The following is a 24,245-nucleotide window of genomic DNA, read 5'->3' as shown; positions in this document are numbered from 1 at the left end:
GAGAATCGCTTGAACTTGGTGGGCAGAGGTTGCAATGAGATCCGCGGCACTGCATTCCAGCCTGGGCAATAAAGAGAGAGTCTGTCTCAAAAAAAAAAAAAAAGAAAAAAGAAAACCTTGAAATAACCTGATGTTAACCAACGAGCTTTTTCTTGTTTGTTTCCTTGGTCTCACCTTATAAAACCCACTGTTGTCCCATTGCCCAGTGGGAGTTCTCATTCTATTTTGTAGAATGGAGGCTGCACAGATTCATGAATCACTAATAAAAGCCAATTCGATCTATAACGAAGTTTGTTATAATTTTGTCTTTTGACAAGTGCTTTGTAAGCTATACAGGCCCATTCAAAATTAGAGGATTACTCCAGGGCTCTGTAAGCAGCTCTTCTTAGGGGCAGTGGGATTCTTTGAAAGGCTAAGAGAGTGACTGAGGGAACACTGGGCCAGAGGCAAGCAGCCAGAGGAGCAATACTGGAGCCTGGGCAACGCCACCCATAAGGCTGACTGGTTATGCGTCAATTACATAGCAAAGGCCTTTGGTGGGGAGTGAAAGCATACGGTGAATATGTGCACCCCACTTTCTCTGAGGATGCCTGCAGGGGGCACAGAAGAGTAGGTGAAGCAACCTCTTAGCTCTGATCTCCTCACATCTGAGGGTGGGGATAGAACTTTTTAGCTCCCTAAATTCTTCAATAAACAAGCAGAATTATACTCAACATGGGTAAGAATGGAACGAGATTGACTGTTTTGGGCAGGAACATCACTAGTATAAGCTATCTGAAGGGCAATTTGGCAATATGTATTAAGAATCAAGGCCAGACGCGGTGGCTCACACCTGTAATCCCAGCACTTTGGGAAGCTGAGGCAGGCGGATCACTTGAAGCTGGAAGTTCAAAATCAGCCTGGCCAACAGAGCAGAACTCTACTAAAAATACAAAAATTAGCCGGGCGTGGTGGTGTATGCCTGTAATCCCAGCTACTCAGGAGGATGAGGCAGGAGAATCACTTGAACCCAGGAGGTGGAAGTTGCAGTCTGCCGAGATGGCGGCACTGCACTCCAGCCTGGGTGATGGAGGGAGACACTGTATCCAAAAAAAAAAAAAAAAGTTAAAAACGTGCCCAACTACTACTGACCTAGGCAGGGATGCCACTTCCAGAAATCTAGCTGAAATAAATAACCTAGGAAGCAACAACTGTCATGCATAAATACGCTCATTGCCATTTTAACACAGCCCCATAATACGGTACTTGTTAAGAAAATTAGACTTCATTCTTGCAGTAGAATATTAGGTAGTCATAAACATGATGTTTATAATTAGAAATTCTTTAAGATACAATGTTAAATTAAAAAAAGACAAAAGTATACAGTTATTATTATTGAACCATGTAAAAGAAACATGGAAAAACATTCTAAATGATTCACCACAAAATGCTAACCGCGCTGTCTCTGGGTAGTCAGGCTACAGGGGATTCTTCTGTTACTTTATACTTTTCCATATGTTTCCTACTTTTTTTTTTTTTTTTGAGATGGAGTCTCACTCTGTTGCCCAGGCTGGAGTGCAGTGGCGTTCTCTCAGCTCACTGTAACCTCTGCCCCCCGGGCTCAAGTGATTCTTGTGCCTTAGCCTCCCGAGGAGCTGGGATTACAGGCATGTGCCACCACACCCAGCTAATTTTTGTATTTTTAGTAGAGAGAGGTTTCAACATGTTGGCCAGGCTGATCTGGAACTCTTTTTTTTTGAGATGGAGTTTCGCTCTGTCGCCCAGGCTGGAGTGCAGTGGCGCGATCTCGGCTCACTGCAAGCTCCGCCTCCCGGGTTGGCACCATTCTCCTGCCTCAGCCTCCCGAGTAGCTGGGACCACAGGCCCCCGCCACCATGCCTGGCTAATTTTTTGCATTTTTAGTAGAGATGCGGTTTCACCGTGTTGGCCAGGATGGTCTCCATCTCCTGACCTCGTGATCCATCCGCCTCGGCCTTCCGAAGTGCTGGGATTACAGGCGTGAGCCACCGCGCCCGGCATGGTCTGGAACTCTTGACCTCAAGTGATCCACCCGTCTCGGCCTCCCAAAGTTCTGGGATTACAGGCTTGAGCCACTGTGCCCAGATGTTTCCTTTTTTTTTTTTGTATTTTATTTATATTTTTAATTTTATCATTATTTATTATTAAAAATTTTTTTTTTTAGAGATGGGGTCTCACTCTGTCACTCAGGCTGGAGTGCCGTGGTGCAGTCATAGCTCACTGCAGCCTTGAACTCTTGGGCTCAAGCAATCCTCCCACCTCTCCCAAGTAGCTGGAACCACAGGCACCTGTTAATTTTTTTTTTTTTTTTTGGTAGATATGGAGTCTTGTTTGTTGCCCAGGCTGGGTCTCAAACTGTTGGCTTCAAGTGATGATCCTGCCTTGGCCTCCCAAAGTGCTGGGATTACAGGCATGAGCCACTGCACTTGGCCTACAGTTTTTGTAATCAGTTTTTTAAGAAAAAAAAAAAAGAAAAGAAAAAGGTGAGAAAGAAAACAATGCCTCCTGGGAGAAGCACTCATGCTGGGACCAGGCGGTGGGCCCACAGGAAGTGTGGAAACGGTGCAGCACACCAACATGGCACAAGTATACATATGTAACAAACCTGCACGTTATGCACATGTACCCTAGAACTTAAAGTATAATAATAATAATAAAAAAAGAAGTGTGGAAGGTGCCTGACCCCTGACCTTGCCGTGAGCCTCCTCTGTCAAGTCCTGTGCTCGGTCCTTACTCAGCCGGGGGCAGGTGAGCCTGCAGCTCCATGGCCCGTGTCTGACTCTTCTCCCAGTGGCCATGGCTGGCTGCACGCAATGTTGACTCATCCCTGTGTGTACACATGGCATATTTATTTTTAATTCCTATTAGGAATGTGCACCAACTTGTGTGTGAAAAATGGCAGAAACAATTCCGCCTCTGTACAAACTTCATAATCAGATCAGAAAGGGCTAGAAGAACAACTCTGGAAGGAGTTGATTTTAAAATCAAGTCCCTTTACCTGTCCTCTTTGTCTCCCCTCCCTACAACTAACCTCTGGATAAACAGGCCCGGCTTCCTAGGAGATACCTTTTCATGACTGTCAAGAAATGGCTGAGGCCCTCACACATCATGAGGTCATTGAGCAGGGCTGTGAGCCCAAGAGATCAGTCATCAGTGTAGGTCCCAATAAGGGGAATCTTGACTGGCTGCACATTCAGAACAAACATGGAGGTGCTTCAGAGAACAAGGGAGCTTTCCACGTCAGGCCGAAACTGGCATTCCCAGACTGGACGCCAGAGACCCTTTACTCTTCTGTTTTAAACTTGGCATGCCCATGATTTCTCCCCTTCCAAGTGGGAAGAGAAGAATCATTTTGTAGCTGGGCTGCAATGACAATGTTTCCTGTCTGGTTGTAGTGGCTCACGCCTGTAATCCCAGCACTTTGGGAGGCCGAGGCGGGTGGATTACCTGAGGTCAGGAGTTCGAGACCAGCCTGGCCAATATGGTGAAACCCTGTCTCTACAAAAATACAAAAATCAACTGGGCATGATGGCAGGTGCCTGTAATCCTAGCTACTTGGGAGGCTGAGGTAGGAGAATCCCTTGAACCCGGAGGCGGAGGTTGCAGTGGTCCGAGATTGTGCCATTGCACTCCAGCCTGGGCCACAGAGTGAGACTCAGTCTCGGGAAAAAAAAAAAAGAAAGAAAGAAAGAAAGAAAGAAAATGTTTCCTGTAGGCTGCTCTGGTCTGCTTCTTCGGGTGGATAGAAAACATACACACAGCGCTGTGATAGGATTCCTATGGCAGGGCTCGGAATACACTGCAAGACAAACTATCCTCGGAAACCTAACAATTCCTTCAATGGAAAAACAAGGAACTGAATCTCTCAAGACAGCAAGCATTCAAACTGAGTTTTCTAGGACAGTCCTCATTCCAGATAATTAAGTCTGTGGTCAGGTATCAGGAAAGGTAAGATAACTAACATTTGTCGGGTGTCCATTTTGCATCAGGCATAGCTAGTTACTTTATACACACTACTGCCTTTAAATCATCCCAATAACCTTATGAGGCAGATGTTACTGTTCCCATTTTTACAGTTCAAGAAACTATGCCAGAGAGAAGTCAAACTGTTGCTCAAGGTGACGAGGTCAAGGGTACAGTCAGGATTCGGATCCTAGGTTCATCTGGCTCCAAAGCCTTTCATTTCTCCACTAAAACTACTGTGCTGAATTTTTATTCTGAAACTATGGCTGCAGTGCCAGTGAGGGGCTTTTCAGCTCAGTCTTTCTATTCCAGAATTTTTAAGTGGTTCTTGCAGTTGGGTGGTAGGGGGTGGAGGGAGCAACGCAGCTAAATCCTGTGATTTCTGTGCTCCACAAATAAGTCAAACACGAGGCTCTCAACGGAGAACTTTGAAGTCTGGAACCTGGGGCCAAGAAGTCTTCTGTTTTTATTAATCAAAGAAGATGTTTCAAAACCCAGATTTATCATGACTGGATTTCAGATGTGAAACCCAATATACACACAGACAGGCGTGGCTTGTCCTCTTGGATTATTTCTGATCTTTTACTCTCCTCTGAGGATCTGCGTTTCCTCAGAGTGTGAACTGTCTGCCTCCCCGGCTGGCGGAGGTGTCTGGAGGCGCAGCTTGCAGGCCTGGGCCCCTGCTGGCCTTGGGAGTTTCAAAGAGCAGGGAGGGATGGGTGGGCACGCTGGCTCCGATCTGGAGCCAGCGGCTATTTGTTCCTCTAAGGCCCTGGAACAGTAGCTGTGGGGAAAGGAAAGGAGGAGTCCACCTGCCCTGAAGGGGAGGGTCCTGGATGTGCCTGCTGGTACTGGAGTTGACTAGTTTGATGCCTGACCCATTTGTAGCTTTGTTATTTTGGTAGTCTCCTAACCATGTGGGCTTTAAAATGGTGTTCCCAGCTTGGGCAATAAACGTGTATTTGGAGTGTGTGGTCAACCTTCCACCTCTCTCGACCACCTAAACCCAACAGCTCACTCCAAAGGACAAACCTGTACCAGCTTTTCAGGTGCAGGGGCCTTGGGATGAAGATCTGGGCCCGGCCTGCCATTCTGACTGGGGGCAAAGTATATTACAGAATCCCGACTTTCCCTGCCCTTACACTGAAGCTGTTCAACAAAGACTCGGCCTGAGAAGAGCAGGCTAAGCAGCAGCACTGTTTTGGACAATGGAGGGGTCACTCGCTGGAGTGGCTGGGGATGGTCTCCATCAGGCCTTGAGGCTTCAGGTGGGCAGAGGACCTTGCATAAAGGGCTGATGGGCTGAGCATGGGTGTGAAGCCTGGATGTTCCCCAGTCAAGGGCGGTGGAAGAGTCCACTGGAACAGGAAGTCTCTCATGAATATCTCACATATTTTCACAGAATAAGTGCATATTTTCTCATAATTCTTTCTTTCCTTTTGCTTGTGGGATCACAGCAATTTTTACCACAGGCAGGACACATGCTGTCAACTCCATTTCATAGATAAGGAAGCCAAGGCTCAGGGTAGTTCAGTGACTTGCCTCAGTCACGTTAGTTTCTCACCGTCCAGGGTGGTTGTGCGACCCTCTGTGAAGGTCTCAGTGAACAAACTGGCACGTTGCAGAGGCATCATGGCTGCCAGAGGTGGGTGCGGAAGTGGAACCAGTGGGGTGGCCTGGTGAGTGACCTTGCTACAATCTGGCCAGTGCTTGCTCAGGGCCCTCATCTCACAGGGACTCCTCTGACTTTCAGCCTCAGGTCCTGGTCTTGCAGCCTTTGGGGGTGGGGGTAGAGCTCAGCTTGGTATCACTAGAATTTATCACACAAGGTGTGTTCAGAGCCTGTTCCACACCTGAAACGGGGCTGCCTGGGAACTGTCATTTCCTGCCTCGACATGTCAGAGTATTTGTTCAGCTTTGGCCAGCCTTGGCTGGTCCCCCTGACTCAGCAGCCCAGGCGTGGAAACCAGGGAGAAAGGAGGGAAAAGTTGAGAAGCTGCAGGAACACATAGGGTGAGCAACGAGGCGTAGTCGTCTTAACAATGATAATAATCCCTCATGCCGCACACTGCTCTACCCTTCACAAGGTGCTTTCGCAGCCATTTGCTCTCTTAATCCTCACAACACCCCTAGAGAGGAAGACAAGGCAACAATTACTATTCCCCATTTCACAGCTGAGGAAATCAGGGCAGGGAAGTGCAGCAGGGCAGAACTTAGACTGGAGAACCCAATTTTGCGCTCAATACTTTTGCTGTTCAAAGTGTGCTCCACCCACCAGCAGCAGCGGCATCACCTGGAAGCCTGTGAGAAAGGTGGCTGCTCAGGCCCCTCCCCAGACCTCCTGTGTCACCAGCTACATTTTAATAAGACCCTCAGGGGATCTGTGTGCACGGAAGCTGCAGAATCACTGCTCACACCCTACTTCCCTCCCCCTGACCTGTCCCCAAAAGCATTTTTTGACTGTTGGTCCCCTTAGAGTATATCTGGTTCTATTTCTTCTTTTAATGGAGACCCAGGGATGGGAGGGGGCAGGACGTGGCCTGTGACAGAAGCAGGAGCAGACAGAACCTTGGTCTTGCACATCGGTCTTGGGCCCATTACATCCGGCTTGTTTATCGAGCAGACATTCAACTGGTGTCTCCCTTTCCTCTCCTCCCTCTCCCCACCCCATGAGGTCAATCCTCAAATTGCCTTCAGCTGCCAGTCCCTTGGCCTCTCCCTGCAGTTCCAGTCTTGTGTTAGGCATTAACATGAGTTCCAGGGACGGGGGGTTAACACTCCATTAAAGCAAACAAGAGAAATTCATACCTCCCGCTAGCAGCCTAGGAGCCTAGCGGGAGTGCTGCGGCACCAGGCCTTCTCTGCACAGCTGCAGAGGGCAAGCAAGGCTTGGGTCTGTCTCTGCCCTTTCCTCTTACAGGCCTTACTGCCTACAGGAGCGGGGTGGGGAGTCCAGGCTTGCCTGCAGAGAAGGCTCTGCTTAGGCCTTGTCAAAAGCCCACTTCGTTAGAAAGTGTGAAAAGTGCCCAAATCGCTGTGTTAATCTGGTTATGATTTCCCCTCAACTCACAGTCTCATTGTGTGCCAAGTGTGGCGCCTACGGGTAAAGAGATTCTGAGGCTGCGGCTGGAGCCTCGAGCGAGCGTGGGGTCAGGATCACCCCTCCTTCCCTCCACTTCTACTCCACCGAGGCCAATCAGGATGTTATTCATTTCCCTAGCTGAGAAGTAAGTTCGAAAAGGCCAGTAGAGCCTCCTCTCACCCCTTCCTTGTGCAAGAAATGCCAATTCCTCCCTTGAGGGGGAAGCAACTTATTTTGTTTCTGCTATACTCAGGCAAGGAGCAGATTTATAGTCAGCCCAGGGGGTGTTTGTGTGTGCAAAGAAACCTATCTTTTTATCTTTGGGCCTAAGGTACATACTGGATTAGAAGATTCGATTCATCCATAAGGAGGGAAAAAATAAAAAAGCCAAAGCACCAAGGGGCTCCCAGGAGGGGCCCAGAGACCTCTTGTTACTGCGTCAGATGGACATGGACCTGTCATCTAACTCTGAATTAGGGCTAACAGCTGAACGAAGGAATTAATTTCTCACTGTTTCATTTTAGTTTTAGAAATGCCTTTAGGGTTGAAAAACTACTAGAATTGTTTTCTTATATCCCTCAGATTGGGGAAAAAATAGGTAAAGAAGTAAAAGCAGTGTTTGTTGTAGAAATACCTAACAAAAAGCTCAAAGAGCTGGCAAAAGTCAGTAGTCCTTTCCAGGCCTCCCTCGGAACGGAAGAGGCCTAGAGATGAGCTGTGTGTCCTCTGATGCGGGAGGTGGCTCTCCAGTTCTGAAGATCTGAAATGGGTGCTGGAGGATGAACCAGCCCTTCTCCTTCCACCCCTGCCCTCGGAGCTACCCTCGAGCAGCAGTTGCTTGTACCTTTTCACCTAGCTGCAATCTCTTCTCTTCATTTAGCACCTCCTTACATCTTCCTGGTTAAGCCATTCCGAGATGGGGAAGGGGGAGAGATGAGGTGGTTATAAGGCCATTGAGCTCTGTCAGCAGAAAGAGCACTCAATCGAGAGTGGGAAACTAGTGTTCGATCTAGCTCTAGTATGTCCTAACCACGTGACCTTGTGCAAAGCACTTAACCTCCCAGAACTTCAGCTCCCATGGTATAAGAGGAATAATACTGCTAGTTATTATTGCTAATTTTAAGTTTCAAAATTGTGCTAAGAGTCAAATGAGAGGCTATATGACAGATCATTCAAGAATCGAACGTGGAATCTGAATGTCAAGTACTGATTTTACTCCCAGAAGCCAGCTGGCCTTTGGTTGGTGCTTTCACCACTTTACACCAGGTACTTTGAGGTATAAGAATAATTCCCATGCTATTTGGCTTCTTCAGGAAGGGAAACAATAGTTCAGGATGCAGCTAAACTGGAAATGGGAAGTCACCAGCAATGCCTTTACAATAGCTTTAATATTGCATGAGATACTCAACTCCTGTCCTCCAGGATCAAACTGAGCTCGCCCTGAAGTTATTTTGATGTCTCAAAGATATCTAAGGACAAAGAAAGTGCCCAGCACAGATCTTGCCACAAAACAGGTGCCCAATAATTGTTTACTGAATGAATAGAGGAAAGAACAAGCCTTCACTATATTTAGATCTGAAGTACGTATGATGGGTCTGAAAGGGATCACCAGACAGCACCATCCTTCAATCTCTCATTCTAAAATAACTCCGAGTTGTGGCAAATGGCAGGATCTCCTTCTTTTTTAAAACTGAAGGCTGGGCATGGTGGCTCATACCTGTAGTCCTAGCACTTTGGGAGGCTGAGGCAGGAGAAGCATTTGAGCTTGGGAGTTCAAGACCAGCCTTAGCAACATAGGGAGATCTCATCTCTACTAAAAATAGAAAAAAGTAGTCGGGTGTGGTAGCACATGCTTATAGTCCCAGCTACTTAGGAGGCTGAGATGGGAGGATCGCTTGAGCCTGGGAGGTTGAGGCTGCAGTGAGCCATGATTGTACCACTACACTGCCACCATGGCAACAGAGCAAGACTCTGTCTCAAAAAATAAATAAACAAATAAATAAAATAAAAAGACTGAATAATATTCCATTGTATACCTACACCACAGTTTCTTTATCCATTCATCCACTGACAGATTGTTTCCATATATTGGCTTTGTGAATAATGCTGCAGGAACATGGACACACAGGTATCTTTATGAAGTGATGATTTAATTCCCTTTGGGCATACCTTAAATATATACAATAAAATTTATTTATTTATCTATTTATTTATTTTTGAGACAGAGTCTTGCTCTGTTGCCCAGACTGGAGTGCAGTGGCATGATCTCGGCTCACTGCAACCTCCACCTCCTGGGTTCAAGTGATTCTCCTGCCTTAGCCTCCCGAGTAGCTGGGATTATAGATGTGCGCCACCACGCCTCGCTAATTCTTGTATTTTTAGTAGAGACAGCGTTTTACCATGTTGGCCAGGCTGGTCTCAAACTCCTGACCTCAGGTGATCCGCCTGCCTCGGCCTCCCAGAGTGCTGGGGTTACAGCACTCTGTAATGCCATGACTCATGGCACCCAGCCAAAATTTATCTATTTTTTCATGAAATAAAAGAACCCAAAAAAGGAGCAGTCCCTAAGTTCCTTAGAGGCACATTCCTGAGTTTTCTACTCAGTAGATCCCTTCTCTCTACAATCTTTGAGTATAATTTATGTTTCTATTTTTCCTAGAAAGATAATGTCCCAAAGCCAATTGTTTAGGAAAGATTAAGCATGCTTCATGAATTCCACTGCTGGGGACATGAAGCAGTGTTAGGTCTTAAATATATAAAAAAGTAGAGCCAGCTCTTTCCATGGCAATTGCCCAAAAACGTCGTCTTTGTCTACATATGGTACCTCTTCCACACTTCCTTAATAGTCAGCTTTGAAACATATGCTAGCTTTAAAAAACATGTTGGATTACAGTCAGGTCCATTATTCCACAAAATGGAGTAGGCAATCAGACTGTCTACACCAGGGGGCAGTGAGGGGCTCTGGTCTAAAACCTTTCCGAGAAGCAGAGCTGGACCAATAATCTCAGTGCAGAATTTCCATTGGAGTCCCAAATACTCAGTTGTTCAGAAACTCTGTTCAGTCAGTGGGTTAGTATTTCCATCCCCACACATCTGAGGGATTCATGACAAGGTTCCATCAGTAACAGTGGCTCGTGGTCATGGCTATTCTCAAGAACTTTAGGTTGGAGGGTGTTAGTGTGTAGGGTGGCAGAGTGGGGGTGTGATTTGTGCAGTTGGAAAGAACCTGTGGTCTGGAGTCATTCCCAGACTTCCCTCATGAGAAGAATCACCTGGAATGCTTACTGAGCAAATGAATTATCAGGCCCTTCTGGATATTCCAACACAGTGGTTCTAGGGTAAGACTGGATTCTTATCCAGGGACTTTGGGAACCACTGCTCCAAAGCACAGGTCCTCAAATCCAGCCTTAAGAACCTTTGCCCGGCCGGGCGCGGTGGCTCAAGCCTGTAATCCCAGCACTTTGGGAGGCCGAGGCGGGCGGATCACGAGGTCAGGAGATCGAGACCATCCTGGCTGACACGGTGAAACCCCGTCTCTACTAAGAAATACAAAAAAAAAAAAAACTAGCCGGGCGAGGTGGCGGGCGCCTGTAGTCCCAGCTACTGGGGAGGCTGAGGCAGGAGAATGCCGTGAACCCGGGAGGCGGAGCTTGCAGTGAGCTGAGATCCGGCCACTGCACTCCAGCCTGGGTGGCAGAGCGAGACTCTGTCTCAAAAAAAAAAAAAAAAAAAAGAACCTTTGCCCAAGAGGGCCAGGCGCAGTGGCTCACGCGTGTAATCCCAGCACTTTGGGAGGCCGAGGTGGGTGGATCACGAGGTCAGGAGATCGAGACCATCCTGGCTGACATGGTGAAACCCCATCTCTACTAAAAATACAAAAAATTAGTTGACTTTGTGGTGGCGGGCACCTGTAGTCCCAGCTATTCAGGAGGCTGAGGCAGGAGAATGGCGTGAACTCGGGAGGCGGAGCTTGCAGTGAGCTGAGATCGCACCACTGCACTCCAGCCTGGGCGACAGAGCGAGACTGTCTCAAAAAAAAAAAAAAAAAAAGACTCTTTACCAAGAGGTTGCAAAAGCACATGACTGTCCTCCCATAATCATGGCAGCTTAGGTACAACAATGTGGTCCCTTGCGGGCAACCCAGATTCTATAAAGCAAGTTGACTTCATTGGGAAATTGCTGACTACTGCTATCCTTAGCTTCCTCCGTTTTCCTCTTCCCTCTCTGACCACTCCCAAGTCTCTCCCAAAGCCTTGCTTTATTCTCTCTGCAACTCAAATGCTGGTACCCTCAGTCCTCTTCTCTTCTTTCTCTGTAAACTATTCTTCGGTGAGCTCAGCTACTCTAATGATAACAAATACCCAGTATTACCTATATGCTACTGACTTCCAAAACTGCACCTCTAACTCAGGTCTCTCCTGGGCTCCAAGTCCATCTGCGTAAGACCAAACACCCTCACTTGGATGTTCCTCAGGCATCTCCAACTCAACATCTCCCAAACAAATTCATTACCTTACTTCTCCAGCCCTTGCTCTTCCTTCTCTAGCCTTACTTAGGTGGCTGGCAACACCATCTTCTGATGGGCCCAAACATTGCCCCTCCATCCAGCTGACCAGTCAGTCTTGTGGATTTTACTTCCCAAGCCCTCTTGAATTTGTCTCCTACTTTTCTTAGCCACTGGGCTTAGGCTCTTACTAGTTCTCATTGGGATTATTCCAGCAATCTTTAAACTGGTCTTTCTACCTATTAATGTGGCTTCCCTTCAATTCACTCTTCCTAGTGCCACCTGAGTGACATTTCTATAATGCGAATCTGAACATTTTACTCATCTGCCCTCAGGATTAAGCCCAATCTTCTTAGCACAACTATCTATCATCTGGCCCCTAGCAGCTTTCCAGACTCTGAACACTACACCCTACCTTGCTCCCTGCTCCCTGTGCCTGCGCATCTACTGCTCCCTCTGCAGTAGGGAGATGCCTTCCCTGGTGAAGTCCTTTTCATCTTTGAGGACTTAGGTCAGCCAGAGAAGTCTACCACTCCCCTTCTGGGTCTGACCTAGGTTTTCCAACAGGCCCCCACAACACCCTAGGCTTACCTTCACATTGCACCTAGAGTCACCAGTTCCACAACAGACAGAATAGATGTCTATTATGTGCCAGCCGCTATGCTGGATGATGGGAAATTTGGTAAAGGAGACAGACAAAAGCAATAAAATATTTTATGGCCCTATTCTTCCCACTAGACTGTAAGTTCCTGATGGGCAACATCTGGCTTTTCATTTTTTAGATCTCTGTGTCCCCAATGCACAGCACAGTGCCTCAGTTCCTGGCACCTAGCAGGAAGAAGGGAAGGAAGAAATCAAGATTGTTTAACTTGGGGAAGACAATAGGAAAGCTATAATTTCACTGTTCAAATACCTGAAGAGTGATTCTGGCTGGGTGCAGTGGCTCATGCCTGTAATCCCAGCACTCTGGGAGGCTGAGGTGAGCATATCGAGACCAGCCTGGCCAACATGGTGAAACCTCATCTCTACTAAAAATATAAAAATTAGCCGGGTGTGGTGGTGCACGCCTGTAATCCCAGCTACTCGGGAGGCTGGGGCAGGAGGCAGGAGAATCGCTTGAACCCAGGAGGTGGAAGCTGTGGTTAGCTGAGATTGCACCACTGCACTCCAGCCTGGGTGACACAGCAAGACTCTGCCTTAAAAAAAAAAAAAAAGAAAGAAAGAAAGAAATAAAAAAATTGTTAAAACAAAAATCAAATATTTAAAGAGTGATTTTAAAGAAAAGGGAATCGATTTTTCTGTGGCCCCAAGGGGCAAAACAGGACACAGGGAGATGACAGTGATCTGGCATATCTCAGACCAACATGAGAAGAGGTGCCCAGTGACCAAGTGACATGATGAGTTGACTTCTGCAGGTTTGAGACTTAGTCCAAGTGCGAGCTCCTCTGGGAAGCCTTCCTGGAGTCACCCTGGATGAGGAACCAGTCCCTCCACCACATCCCCACAGCACATGCTAACCCTCTAACACTGCGTAGATGAGACTGTGGTGAAGTGGCTTGCCTTCATGCCTTCTCCTACACTTGGCACTGATTGATTTATCTTGTTTTCAGATTCGCAGAGCCTAACAGAGGCAGTACAGGAAATGGTTAAAGGCTCAGGCTTCAAGGCCCTTGTTCTGTCATTTAATAGTTATATAGCCCTGGGTAAATTATTTACCTCTCTCGGCTCAATGTATACAGCTATAAAATGGGAATACTAAAAATAGTAAGGCTTCGATGAATGTGCTCAGCACAGCACCTGATACACAGTCAATGCTTGAATGTGCTGCTATCCCACGGAGCCTCACAACAGCCCCATGCAGCTCTTCTGTTTCAGAAAGAAGCTGAGGTATAAAGTGACTTTGTATTAGGCCACAGAGGGGGACCCGGAGGCCAGAACTTTAGACATCTCATATAACATTCCTTTCAGGCATTTAAAAAAGTTTTCTCCTGATTTTTCAATCATGCTAAAATGACCTGACAATAAAAGGAAGTACTTCTTCTCCAAAGGAATACAAATGTTCTTTGTGAATGACATCACCTCTTCCAAAGGAATGATCTTCCAGTCAGGAGAGAAGCTCAGAGCTCACAAAATCTGTCCCAAACATCCTTGTCACTGGACTCTGCAGGCCTTCTAAGTCAACTCTTCGACTTCAACAAGGATTATGGCACCTACCCCACTGTCACCTTCTCAACCACTGCTGCCAAACACTAAAAGTATGATGTCAGGTTCATGACCAAGCTAACACCCTTGGCCTTGAAATTCACTGACCTCCAGTCCGCACACAAATGACCTTCACCTTCACTCCAGCAACTCACTCAGCTGGCTCATGGCATCGTCTACAATTGGCCCTTCTAGGATTTTAAGCTTAGAAAGCCCACATATTCATCATGAAACTTCCTATTTGTCTCTCCCCCTCACTTCCTTATTCTAATCATGCTCTTTGACCTCAAGGAGCCTGCTCGCCCGCTATCATCCCAATCCACTGGCTTCCTCCTGGTGCTACTCCTTCACTGCCCATCTGCATGTTTGGAGCTCATAGGTCCTCTAATACCCTCACCAAGTCCGCCCTCAAGTCCCTACCTCTGCTCTTCCTAGACTATCTGCCACTTCTGCTTTGCCAAACCCATCAAGATGAACCATCCAGGTTGCTGAGCTGTGCTACACAAAAAGCACGTGCTGTGTCAAATGGCATCACGACAAATTTATCAGCTAGGCGCTCCCTGCTCCTCAGTCTATCCTCCTTCCTTCCCTTCCTCCCTCCCTCCTTCATTTTTCCATGGGTTCCTGGCTACTTCCCTCCTGTATTTCTTCCTCTCCTCAAGCTCCCCAAGCCTGTCACAACTCTTTCCTCATTCTCGGCAAACAACCGGCCAACTAACTGCCTCTGAGATTCCCTTGCTCATTCTTTCCTTTAAAGATTTAGCAGTCCACACATCTTAAAAGTGACCCAGGGCAGGAGTGACAAGCATAAAACACAGCCCCCAAAGAATCACCCAGCCAGCCAGTCAGGTATAGCGGAAACGGAGTCTCCTCTGATGAGAGCAGGAAGGAGTATGAGTGTTGGCTGGGAACAAGAGAACAGTTCTTCCCAGCTTTAGTTTCCCACTGAATACATTCTGGAGAGTTTTTGATTTTGCCCTTGTCACTTCTATTCTTCATCAGAGAGCTGGTGCTGTGTGAGGCTGAGTGGCATCCTGAGGCGGAGGAAGATGATGACAGCAGGCGAGCTCTGCCCCAGGCGGATGGTGTATAATCCAGATTACCCTGTGCTTCCTCTGCATGAGAAGGGACAGAGTGGCTATTTTTCTGTGAGGTGTGTGTGTGTATGTGTGTGTGTGTGTGTGTGTGTGTGTGTGTGTGTGTGTATTTCAGATCCAGGAATCATAAAACACCCGTCCATGGTGGCAAAAAAGGGGCTGGAGTGACACTGCAACTCCTCGCCGTGGTTGTCCCTTACTTAATGACCTGGGCCCTGCTGGCTTCCCATGGCTCATCTCTCCCACTCCCTTCCTATAGGTAAGCCATGATGAACCTCCCTCAGTCCCTCCAACAACCTCCTTCCTTTCACCCCAGGGCCCTTACATCTTCACCTTGCTCATTCGTCAACTGCAGCTTAAATCGAACTTCTGGGAAGTCTTTTCTGATCCTCTCCTAGGTTAGGTCAGGTGCCCTGAACCTGCCCTATCCGCATGTAACACACTACTGTCACTGCTGGCTCTTTCCTCTTCTGGAATGTAAGCCCCATGGGGGCAGAGATATCATCTGCTTTGCTCTCCATGGTACCCTCAAAACTTAGGACCCACCTTCTTTAAAGTCTCTATAGTGGTCTCAGAGAATCAAGGACTTTAAATGACAATGGGACACTAACATCAGTGCACAGATGGAAGAAAGACCCCATGAAGATGAAGCTGGGCCTAAAAGGAAATTAGTCTTGACAAGAAGACCCAGAGTCGTGGCTGAAGAGGCTCATGTCTCTGACAAAAGAGAAGCAACTGGTGAGAGGTTGGCTCTTTAAAAGCAAGGGAATTTTTGTTTAATGTCAAAGGATGATTTTGGCAGGTGAACTGAGGTTCCCCTAAGCAAAGAGGGTTTGCATATTCCGCCTCCTTATGGGTATCAGTGAGGCCTCTCTTAGACTCAGCTGCGTGCTCTCTGGGACTAGGGGCTAGCCGGCATCCTTAGCCTGTCCCACGCTCCTGGCCCTAGTCTTCTACTCTCATCTTATTACTGACTCTTGCCTGTCTCAGCCCACTCAGGACCTTCTTGACAACCACATTTCATCTGGCCAGCTCTACCCAAGCCTGCATCCAGCCAGGACCCCAGTCTTGCTGGGATGACCAGACTTCACCAACCAGGCACCTAACAAAGCACTGGACCATGTGGAAGGAAGAGAAAGGGGAGGAGGTTGTCCAAAGGGAGAGGGTGTCGCCATGGGGGCTGCAGAGCAGAACTGAGCAAAGAACGCTGACACAGATTTGCTTCTCTCTCTCCAGGCAAAATGCCCAACTGGCACTGTTTTTAGAGGAATTAAGCTGCTTTTGACTTAGACAGAGGATAATCACAAGTTCCTGGAGGATAATATTGGGAAGGGAATCTGTCAGGAGAGACATCTGATCACGCTCAGAGGTGGCAGCGGAACGGCAGGGGGATGTTTGTTGCCTTGCCATCCAGTTGTTAGGCTCAAACTGCTGCATATGCTTCCTCAACCAGTACTTCCCCAAGGGGCCTCCCATCAACAAGTGAGCTTTTCAAATGCATGGAGCTGCAAGGCCCATTCCAGACTACAGTCAGAATTTCTGGGGCAAAAGATTGAAGCCGGCCGGGCGCGGTGGCTCATGCCTGTAATCCCAGCACTTTGGGAGGTCAAGGTGTGCAGATCACGAAGTCACGGAATCGAGACCATCCTGCCTAACACAGTGAAACCCTGTCTCTACTAAAAATACAAAAAATTAGCCGGGCATGGTGGCGGGTGCCTGTAGTCCCAGCTACTCGGGAGGCTGAGGCAGGAGAATGGCATGAACCTGGGAGGCAGAGCTTGCAGTGAGCCGAGATCGTGCCACTGCACTCCAGCCTGGGCGACAGAGCAAGACTCCGTCTCAAAAAAAAAAAAAAAAAGAAAAGAAAAGAAAAAAAAAGATTGCGGCCTGGCCATCTGTATCTTTAAAAAGCTCACCAGGTGATTCTGAGGCTCTCCCTATTGCTATAAACCATGGCTGGATCACTGCTCCTGCCTGGGTCAGTGTGTCTGTCTGACCTGGTGTGTCTGCCTGACCATTGGTACTTAGATAACAGGATGCAGACCTGGGTAATTCTCTCCATTCAGAGGCTACTCTGGCACCATACACAACAGGGTGCACAATGGAAGGGCTTGTTCTGCTCCTCCACATGGCACCTTTAGAAACGTTACTGTTCCCACCCTGTGTGGCAACAGCCTTGGCCAACGTGCTTATGAAGAGCCATGGCAGAGAGGGATGATAGAGGCATTTGGTGCCACCACTCCATGAACTGACTCTCCTCAGTGGCCCAGGAGGCTGGGAAAATAGGATAAGGTGGCCAAGAACTTACTCTCTCACCTTCCTTTAAAAGAAAATCTCGGCTGGATGTGGTGGCTCACACCTGTAATCCCAGCACTTTGGGAGGCCGAGGTGGGTGGATCACCTGAGATCAGGAGTTTGAGACCAGCCTGGCCAACCTGGTGAAACCCCGTCTCTGCTAAAAATACAAAAATATTAGCTGAGTGTGGTGGCGCATGCCTGTAATCCCAGCTACTTGGGAGGCTGAGGCAGGAGAATCACTTGCACCCGGGAGGGGGGTGGCAGTGAGTTGAGATCCCACCACTGTACTGCACTCCAGCCTTGGCTACAGAGGGAGACTTCATCTCAAAAAAAAAAAAAAAAAAAAAGAAAGAAAAAAGAAAATATCTTCATATGGTACATGATAGAAACCTCTAGCCCTTTACTGTGTTTATTTCTGTAGCGTGGTGCACATTCCTGTCTGCCCAGGATTGTAACAGGGGTCAGCACGTGCCCGCTGTGTGACTGAGCAGCTGAGGCTGCCAGCCTGGGCTTGGGCTCTCTACCTGTGTAAGCATCTGCCCCAGCGAGGAAGGAGAGAGGATGTGTTCAGTGTTGGGAGGTCCTGGACTGCCACACCGCCTCACTCACTGGGCCTGAGGATCAAGAAGGGAATGGCATTCTTAAGAACCAGGTCCTAGGCTGGGTGCGGTGGCTCATGCCTATAATCACAGCACTTAGGGAGGCTGATGTGGGTGGATCACCTGAGGTCAGGAGTTCAAGACCAGCCTGGCCAACATAGTGAAACCTCGTCTCTACTAAAAATACAAAAATTAGCCAGGTGTGGTGGTGCACACCTGTAGTCCCAGCTACTCAGAAGGCTGAGGCAGGAGAACTGCTTGAACCTGGGCGGGTGGAGTTGCAGTGAGCTGAGACTGCGCCACTCTTCTCCAGCCTGGGCGAAAGAGTGAGACTCCATCTCAAAAGAACCAAGCCCTAAACCACTGTCCTAAGTTCATGATTGCCTCCGCTGCCTGTTCACATCTCATAATCACTTTTCTGTCAATCATATCTAGAAAGCTGTGGCCTCGGAATTTTCTTAAAACCATGATTACCATTCAAAAATTGTTATCCAAATCATCCCTGAAAGGGAATACCCACTTGTGTCCTAGCACTGGCTACTAAGTTTAAGACATTTTGGGTATCGCAGACAAAAGGCCGGATGATTGCCACTCCCTGAACCCACCTTTGGGGGCTGAATCTCACGTTATGGAAGCAGCGTGGTAACAACCATTGTGGCTTTGGACTGGGCATCCTTTTCAGTTGCAACTGTGAATCACGTGTGATTTTGTGGGTTCTGTGGAGGGACTGCTGGCCTCCTAAAGGCAGGCGGGATGATGCTGTGGAAAGAGCACTGGACTCGGAATCAGAAGACCAGGATCCATCAGCAGCTGGCTGAGTGCCACTGCACAAGTGTTCCGGCTCCACCAGCTTCAGGGTCTTTATGTGCATAACGGGGATAACGTACCTGCCTCTCCACTTGAAGGGTTACTGAAAGGATCAAATAGAACAGGAAGTGTCCATACGCTCGCTCTCCCTGTAAATTCTAAACTGCCGCATTTGGGGAAATACCAGGCTCTCTGAGGACACCGCCTGCCCCGGAGTCCTCTCCTGTGGTAGCTGACTTCTTTTTTCTCATCCCTTAGTCCGGGGTGGGAGCCGATGTTGTTTTTGTTCCTCGTAGACGCAGACTTTTCTTTCTTTCATAAAACCCCCTACTTCGATTGTGTCGTAAGATTATTCCACCTACTGCTCCTTCTTGTTACAGTCTGTTCCTGTGCCCACCCCATGCCCCCAGCACACTCACACTCCCTATTCCTTAACGATTCCAGCTTCTGCTTCACTGCCACTCTAACAGTGTCACAACACTAACCCGATCACAGTCACACAGATGACCCTGTCAACAACCTGGCCTCTCAGGCCCTCACCCTCCCCCTTCCAGCGCCCTTCTCCTTCCCCTCTGCATTCACTGCCATGGCCCTTCCTGTGATGGAATTAACAATAACTGCAAACCCCATCATAACCCTAATCTCAAATATCCCACCACTGACTGCTGTCTCTTCTCTTTCTGGTTCTCTGCCTCTGCTAACCCAATTCCAAGCAGCCTTCAACCTCACCAGGGTCTATAATACATTGATCCCGTCTGCTTTTCACTGTCCCCCCCACCCCATGTCCTCTCTTCCCACCACATCCAATTGTTAGACTCAGTCCCCTGCACACACTCTCAGCTTCTGCATCCCTCTTTTCCTTGGCCATACCAGCCTGGTGAAACCACAACCTTGTTAAAGCCAACTTTCCACCCATTCCCTGTCCCCCCGCAGCAACCCACAGCAGGGAGGAAAGCACACCATGCTAACAGGTCTGAGCCTGACCTGATGATCACTCACCTCAGATGAACCTTTAATGCTGCCCTCCAGCCCTATTTCCTGAGTGCATTCACTCTTTCACCCTCCTAAAGGATTACTTCCTCATTTCTCCTCTACCCTCAAACTGCCAATACCTTCTCTACCATTCTCACTTTCAGTGGAGGGCTTAGATGACGGCTTCATCAAGAAAATGGAAGCCATCAGAAAGGGATTTAAAGTCTCGTCCTGGCAACCACCCACCCCCTGCATCTGTGTGTGCACAGTCGCCCTTCCTTCCACCAAGGTCAATCCCTCCATCTATGCACCAGCCCCCACCCCCTCTTGCCATCACTATCCTAGTATTTCTTCCATTAAAAAGAAAAAAATAAAGACCGTCTTGACCCCATTTCCTCTTCTAGTTACTGCCCTATTTCTCTCCTTCCCTTAATCAAAACTGCTTGAAAGAGATGTCTGGACTTGCTGTCTACAACTGCTTTCCTCCCTTTCTCTCTTTGAACCCACTCCAATGAGGCTTTGCCCCCCTCTCTGTACTGAAACTGCTCTTCCAAAGTTAATGACATCCCCATTTCTTTTTCAACAAATCAATTAATGCAGAGACTCCCACATTATTGAATCCCACAGCCATTTCTCAGTTATCATCTGCTCTCATCTTTCAGCAGGTCAAGTGTGCTTTTGACATAGTTGATCCCTTTCTCTACTTGGTTTTCAGGACAGCACACTCACCTGGTTTTCCTCCCATCTTTCCGGTCGCTACTTTGCAGTCTCTTTTACTGACTCTTCCATTCATCTCCTTGGATTTTTTTTTTTTTTTGAGATGGGGTCTCACTGTGTTGCCCAGGCTGGAGTGCAGTGGCGTGATCTTAGCTCACTGCAACCTCCGCCTCCCAGGTTCGAGCGATTCTCCTGCCTCAGCCTCCCGAGTAGCTGGGATTACAGATGCACACCACCACGCCCGGCTAATTTTTGTATTTTTAGTAGAGACGGGGTTTCACCATGTTGGCTAGGCTGGACTTGAACTCCTGACCTCAGGTGATCCGCTCACCTTGGCCTCCCAAACTACTGGGATTACGGGCGTGAAGCACTATGTGCAGCCTCCTCAGTCTTTAGATGCTGAGATTCCCTAGTTTACCTGCAAAGCCTTGGTCTGGTCAAGAAAGGATTAGAATGCCAAGGGAAGTCCTAGTTTGAGCTCCTTTAGGCGGCTCTGTGGGTCTTCCCATTGTATCCTTATCCCCTAGATCTAAGGGAGCCAGTGCCTCAGGGCTCTCACTCACCAAACCAAAACCCTTTCTTCATTGGCTTTTGGGTGTGACCTGGGATGAAGGAGAGGTGGGCAGTAGGGGCAGGGAGTAAAACAGACCAAGGACAAGGGGCGCCTGCCACTGTCAGAATCAGGGTCGACGCTGAGAGCTGGGAAGATGATTGCCAATCATCAGTTTCTGCATCCTCCGCAGAACAGCCTTCCCAGGGGGTCACGTGTCACCGATTGAGTAATAGAGTTCAAAACAACATGAGAAAATGGGAGAAGCAGATGGGTCTTTGCAAATTTTTTTTCCCCCAAACCAAGATGTTAAACTTTGGCTCCCTGAGAAATGGGGTATGAAGAGGGATGTGACTGCCATGAAGCGGGAGAAAGAAGAGTTAATCTTATTTGCTATTTTTCCATTCTGGGTTTTTTTTTTTTTGGTAAGGGCACCAGACAGGCTTCCCATTTGAGGACTGATAAGAATTTGCCTTGGGACACTGAAAAAAATAACTTTTCAGTGTCACAGGGGAAAATGTATTCTTCCTGGGAAATGGAAAAGGCATTAGTCAGGGTGAGGACACGAGGAGCTACGACTCCCACACGGGCCTGCACTGCCAGATCCAATGGTGACGGGCAGCCTCCCACCATGGGACAGCCTTCTTCTTCCAGGCTGGCTTTGGCCTGACTCACAGCTCCAAAAGCCCCTACCTCCACTCGGCAAACAATGCCAGAACAACATCTGCTACCCCTAACCTTCTACTTCCCAAAAGAAATGATTAAAAAGTTAAAGAAACACTTCCATATGGAAGAATCCAATCCCAACAGGTCACCACAAAGATACTTCAAACACAATAAAACAGGAAGAGCTAAAAAAAGCAGAGAAGTTCACAGAACCCACACAATCTTTTATATAAGGGAAAAAAAAAAAGCGACTCTGGTAACTTTACACAGTTCAGAACACCATTTGGCAGTTAAGTATGTCCTTAATCTGCTGAATTTGCTTATTATAGTAAAGGTTTAGAAGAATTTGAGAGTGGTGGCCAAAAATACTGCAATAATCTCTACTCCTAAAGTAAACTTACAAAGTGAATTAACTTCTTCAACTGAAATATTTCAAAGTTGAAAGTGTTTGTCCCCTACCGCCTCCGCAAGAGACTGGCCACAGGGATGACACAGTCACTTAAAATCAGAACCACTTGAGTGGATTTACGGTTATTCATCCAACAAATATTTATGGGGCACCTAACATATCATAAGCTGGGCGCAGTGTTAGTCACTGAGATACAACATTGAGGTGCTCACGACACAGAAGGGACGCTGCAGTTCCTAAGTCAGAACCCAGACTAACAATGCCCCAGAGCTGTGGGGTACTGGATGAGGCGCTTTACCTCACTGAGCCTTGGTTTCCTCAACTATAAAATGGGACAGAACTGTCTTCCTTGCAGGACTGGTGGAAATATTCACAGGCACACCACAAATTCTCCATACCAAGGAGGCTTTCTCTGTCTCTAACGCCTTGTGCAACGCTGAAAGGTTTCAGCCAAGAACCTGGTGGACACTTTAAGGCTAGAGGAGAGGGAGTAGATCAAAAAACGACCTTTAAGGGGGTGAGCGCAAAAAGAAAAAGGAAAAAAAAAAAAACAGTAATAAAAACAATCCCACCAATATTCAGTTTAGGTGTACTAGAAACCGGAATTTTCTTTGGAGAGTAACAGACACAGAGGCCGTGCACATGGAGTTTGGCAAATCAAAGGCGAGGGAAGCCTGGCAGGAACTTGGCAGGATCCCTGGGAGCATTCTGTTGCTCCAAGAGGAAGACCTGGGGCCAAGGGCTGTGGGCAAAGCCAAGCGTCTCTTCCTAGAGGCTGCAAGCTGACTTCTTTGGCCACCTCCCTTGGGCCTTAAATTGCTTCCTGAGGTGAGGCCCCCAGCTAATGGTTTATTTACAACAGGAAGAAGCACTGACCTGGGAGAACACTGAATCACAGACCCCACATTAGCCAGGAACACCAGTGCTCTCCACCAATAACTACCCAAGGTACGCGAACCTGCAATCGCCTCTATTTACAGACACCGACGTGGTTCACGTTCCTGTTCCACTCAGGTGAGGCGATTTTAAATAAAGTATAAAAAAGGGAGCCTGGGCAGAAATATCAGGCTTGGAGTTCAGAAAGGATAAAGTTCTTTTTTTTTTTTTTGAGATGGAGTCTTGCTCTATCACCCAGGCTGGAGTGCAATGGTGCAATCTCGGCTCACTGCAACCTCCACCTCCCCGGTTCAAGTGATTCTCCTGCCTCAGCCTCCTGAGTAGCTGGGATTACAGGCACGCGCCACCACGCCCGGCTAATTTTTGTATTTTTAGGAGTGACGGGGTTTCACCATGTTGGCCAGGCTGGTCTTGAACTCCTGATTTCAGGTGATCTGCCCGCCTTGGCCTCCCAAAGGGCTGGGATTACACGTGTGAGCCACCACGCCTGACCAGAAAGGATAAAGTTCTGCTGCTGCCTTTTCTGTGTAACCTTGGGCAAGACTTTTCCTCTCTGGGCAAAATGACATGACACATTAATGCCCCCAAATCTAGCTTTCCCCAAAGAAAGTTGTCAGTAACATTAAGACAAACAAAAAATGGATACAGCACCCCTGTGGATGAATGAAACGGAGTCCAGTGCAAAGTACAAAGGATTGTGACTGCGGGGAAGCCAGGCTTGGCATGAACACGGTGCACCTTCCAAACTAGAAAGTCATGTTATCTGTTATGTAAAAACTGGCAAGGCTGCTGCCAGGGTAGCTGGGCTCAGGTGGGCATAGGTGGGTAAGGTTTCTAAAAAGACCCACAGAGAACAGGAAGAAAGCTTGAAGCTCGCCGTGGGAGAAGGCTGACAAAGACCAGGGGAAAGAAGCCTAAGAGAATGCAGGCTGTCTGTTCTGATATTTAATATCCAAGAACTAAAGACAGAAGAGGTGCAAAAAGCTTAATAGTATTTGTAGTCCAAATGAAAGTGTTCAAAGCCCCGTTATGGAGCAGGGTAATGTATGCAATGACATCTGGGACTGTAATCAGCAAAGCACTTTCAAGAGCTGCCAAAGCAAACAGCCAAATAACAAATCCACTTTACAGATCATCAATCCGGTCCTGGACTTGCCAAGGTAAATAGTAAAAGGCTGAAGTTTGCTTTGCAAACCAGGGAGCTGGGAGTTTAGCGAGGCCTTGATCCAGAGCAGCATCACTGGGGCAGGGCCTCTGGAGCTGGAGGCGCGAAACGAAAGTTGACATGCTCCGTATCCGAAAAGTACAGAAAGGGGGCCGGGAGCGAGGGCTCTCCGAGGTAGGGGGCTGGCAGCCCCTTGGGGTGAGGTCTAAAGATAGCTGTCAATCTGGCGGGGAGCCAAGCTGCCAGGCTGGGCAGTGCCCTCTGAGGTGCCCACTCTCCAGCTCAGACTCTGGCGCTTT

At 48.0% G+C, this 24,245-nt stretch overlaps 1 protein-coding gene across 9 annotated transcripts in view; it reads right to left on the bottom strand.

The window, feature by feature from the left end:
- Positions 1-24,245, bottom strand: part of LOC105476856 (BCAS3 microtubule associated cell migration factor) — a 710,244-nt gene that overhangs the window by 34,938 nt on the left and 651,061 nt on the right. The window contains exon 24 of one of the 9 annotated variants that reach the window (XM_071082817.1): positions 2,631-2,845. The exons of the other annotated variants lie outside the window; for them this stretch is intronic. Within the exon in view, the coding sequence (XP_070938918.1) occupies positions 2,646-2,845 (200 nt within the window). The 3' untranslated portion in view covers positions 2,631-2,645. Of the gene's footprint in view, positions 1-2,630; positions 2,846-24,245 lie in introns of those variants that run through there. 9 annotated transcript variants of the gene reach the window in all.

This window comes from Macaca nemestrina, chromosome 17 (assembly GCF_043159975.1).
Source record: "Macaca nemestrina isolate mMacNem1 chromosome 17, mMacNem.hap1, whole genome shotgun sequence".
NCBI lineage: Eukaryota > Metazoa > Chordata > Mammalia > Primates > Cercopithecidae > Macaca > Macaca nemestrina.
The sequence above is the reverse complement of the archived record's forward strand: the minus strand, read 5'-3'. Positions and strand labels throughout refer to the sequence as shown.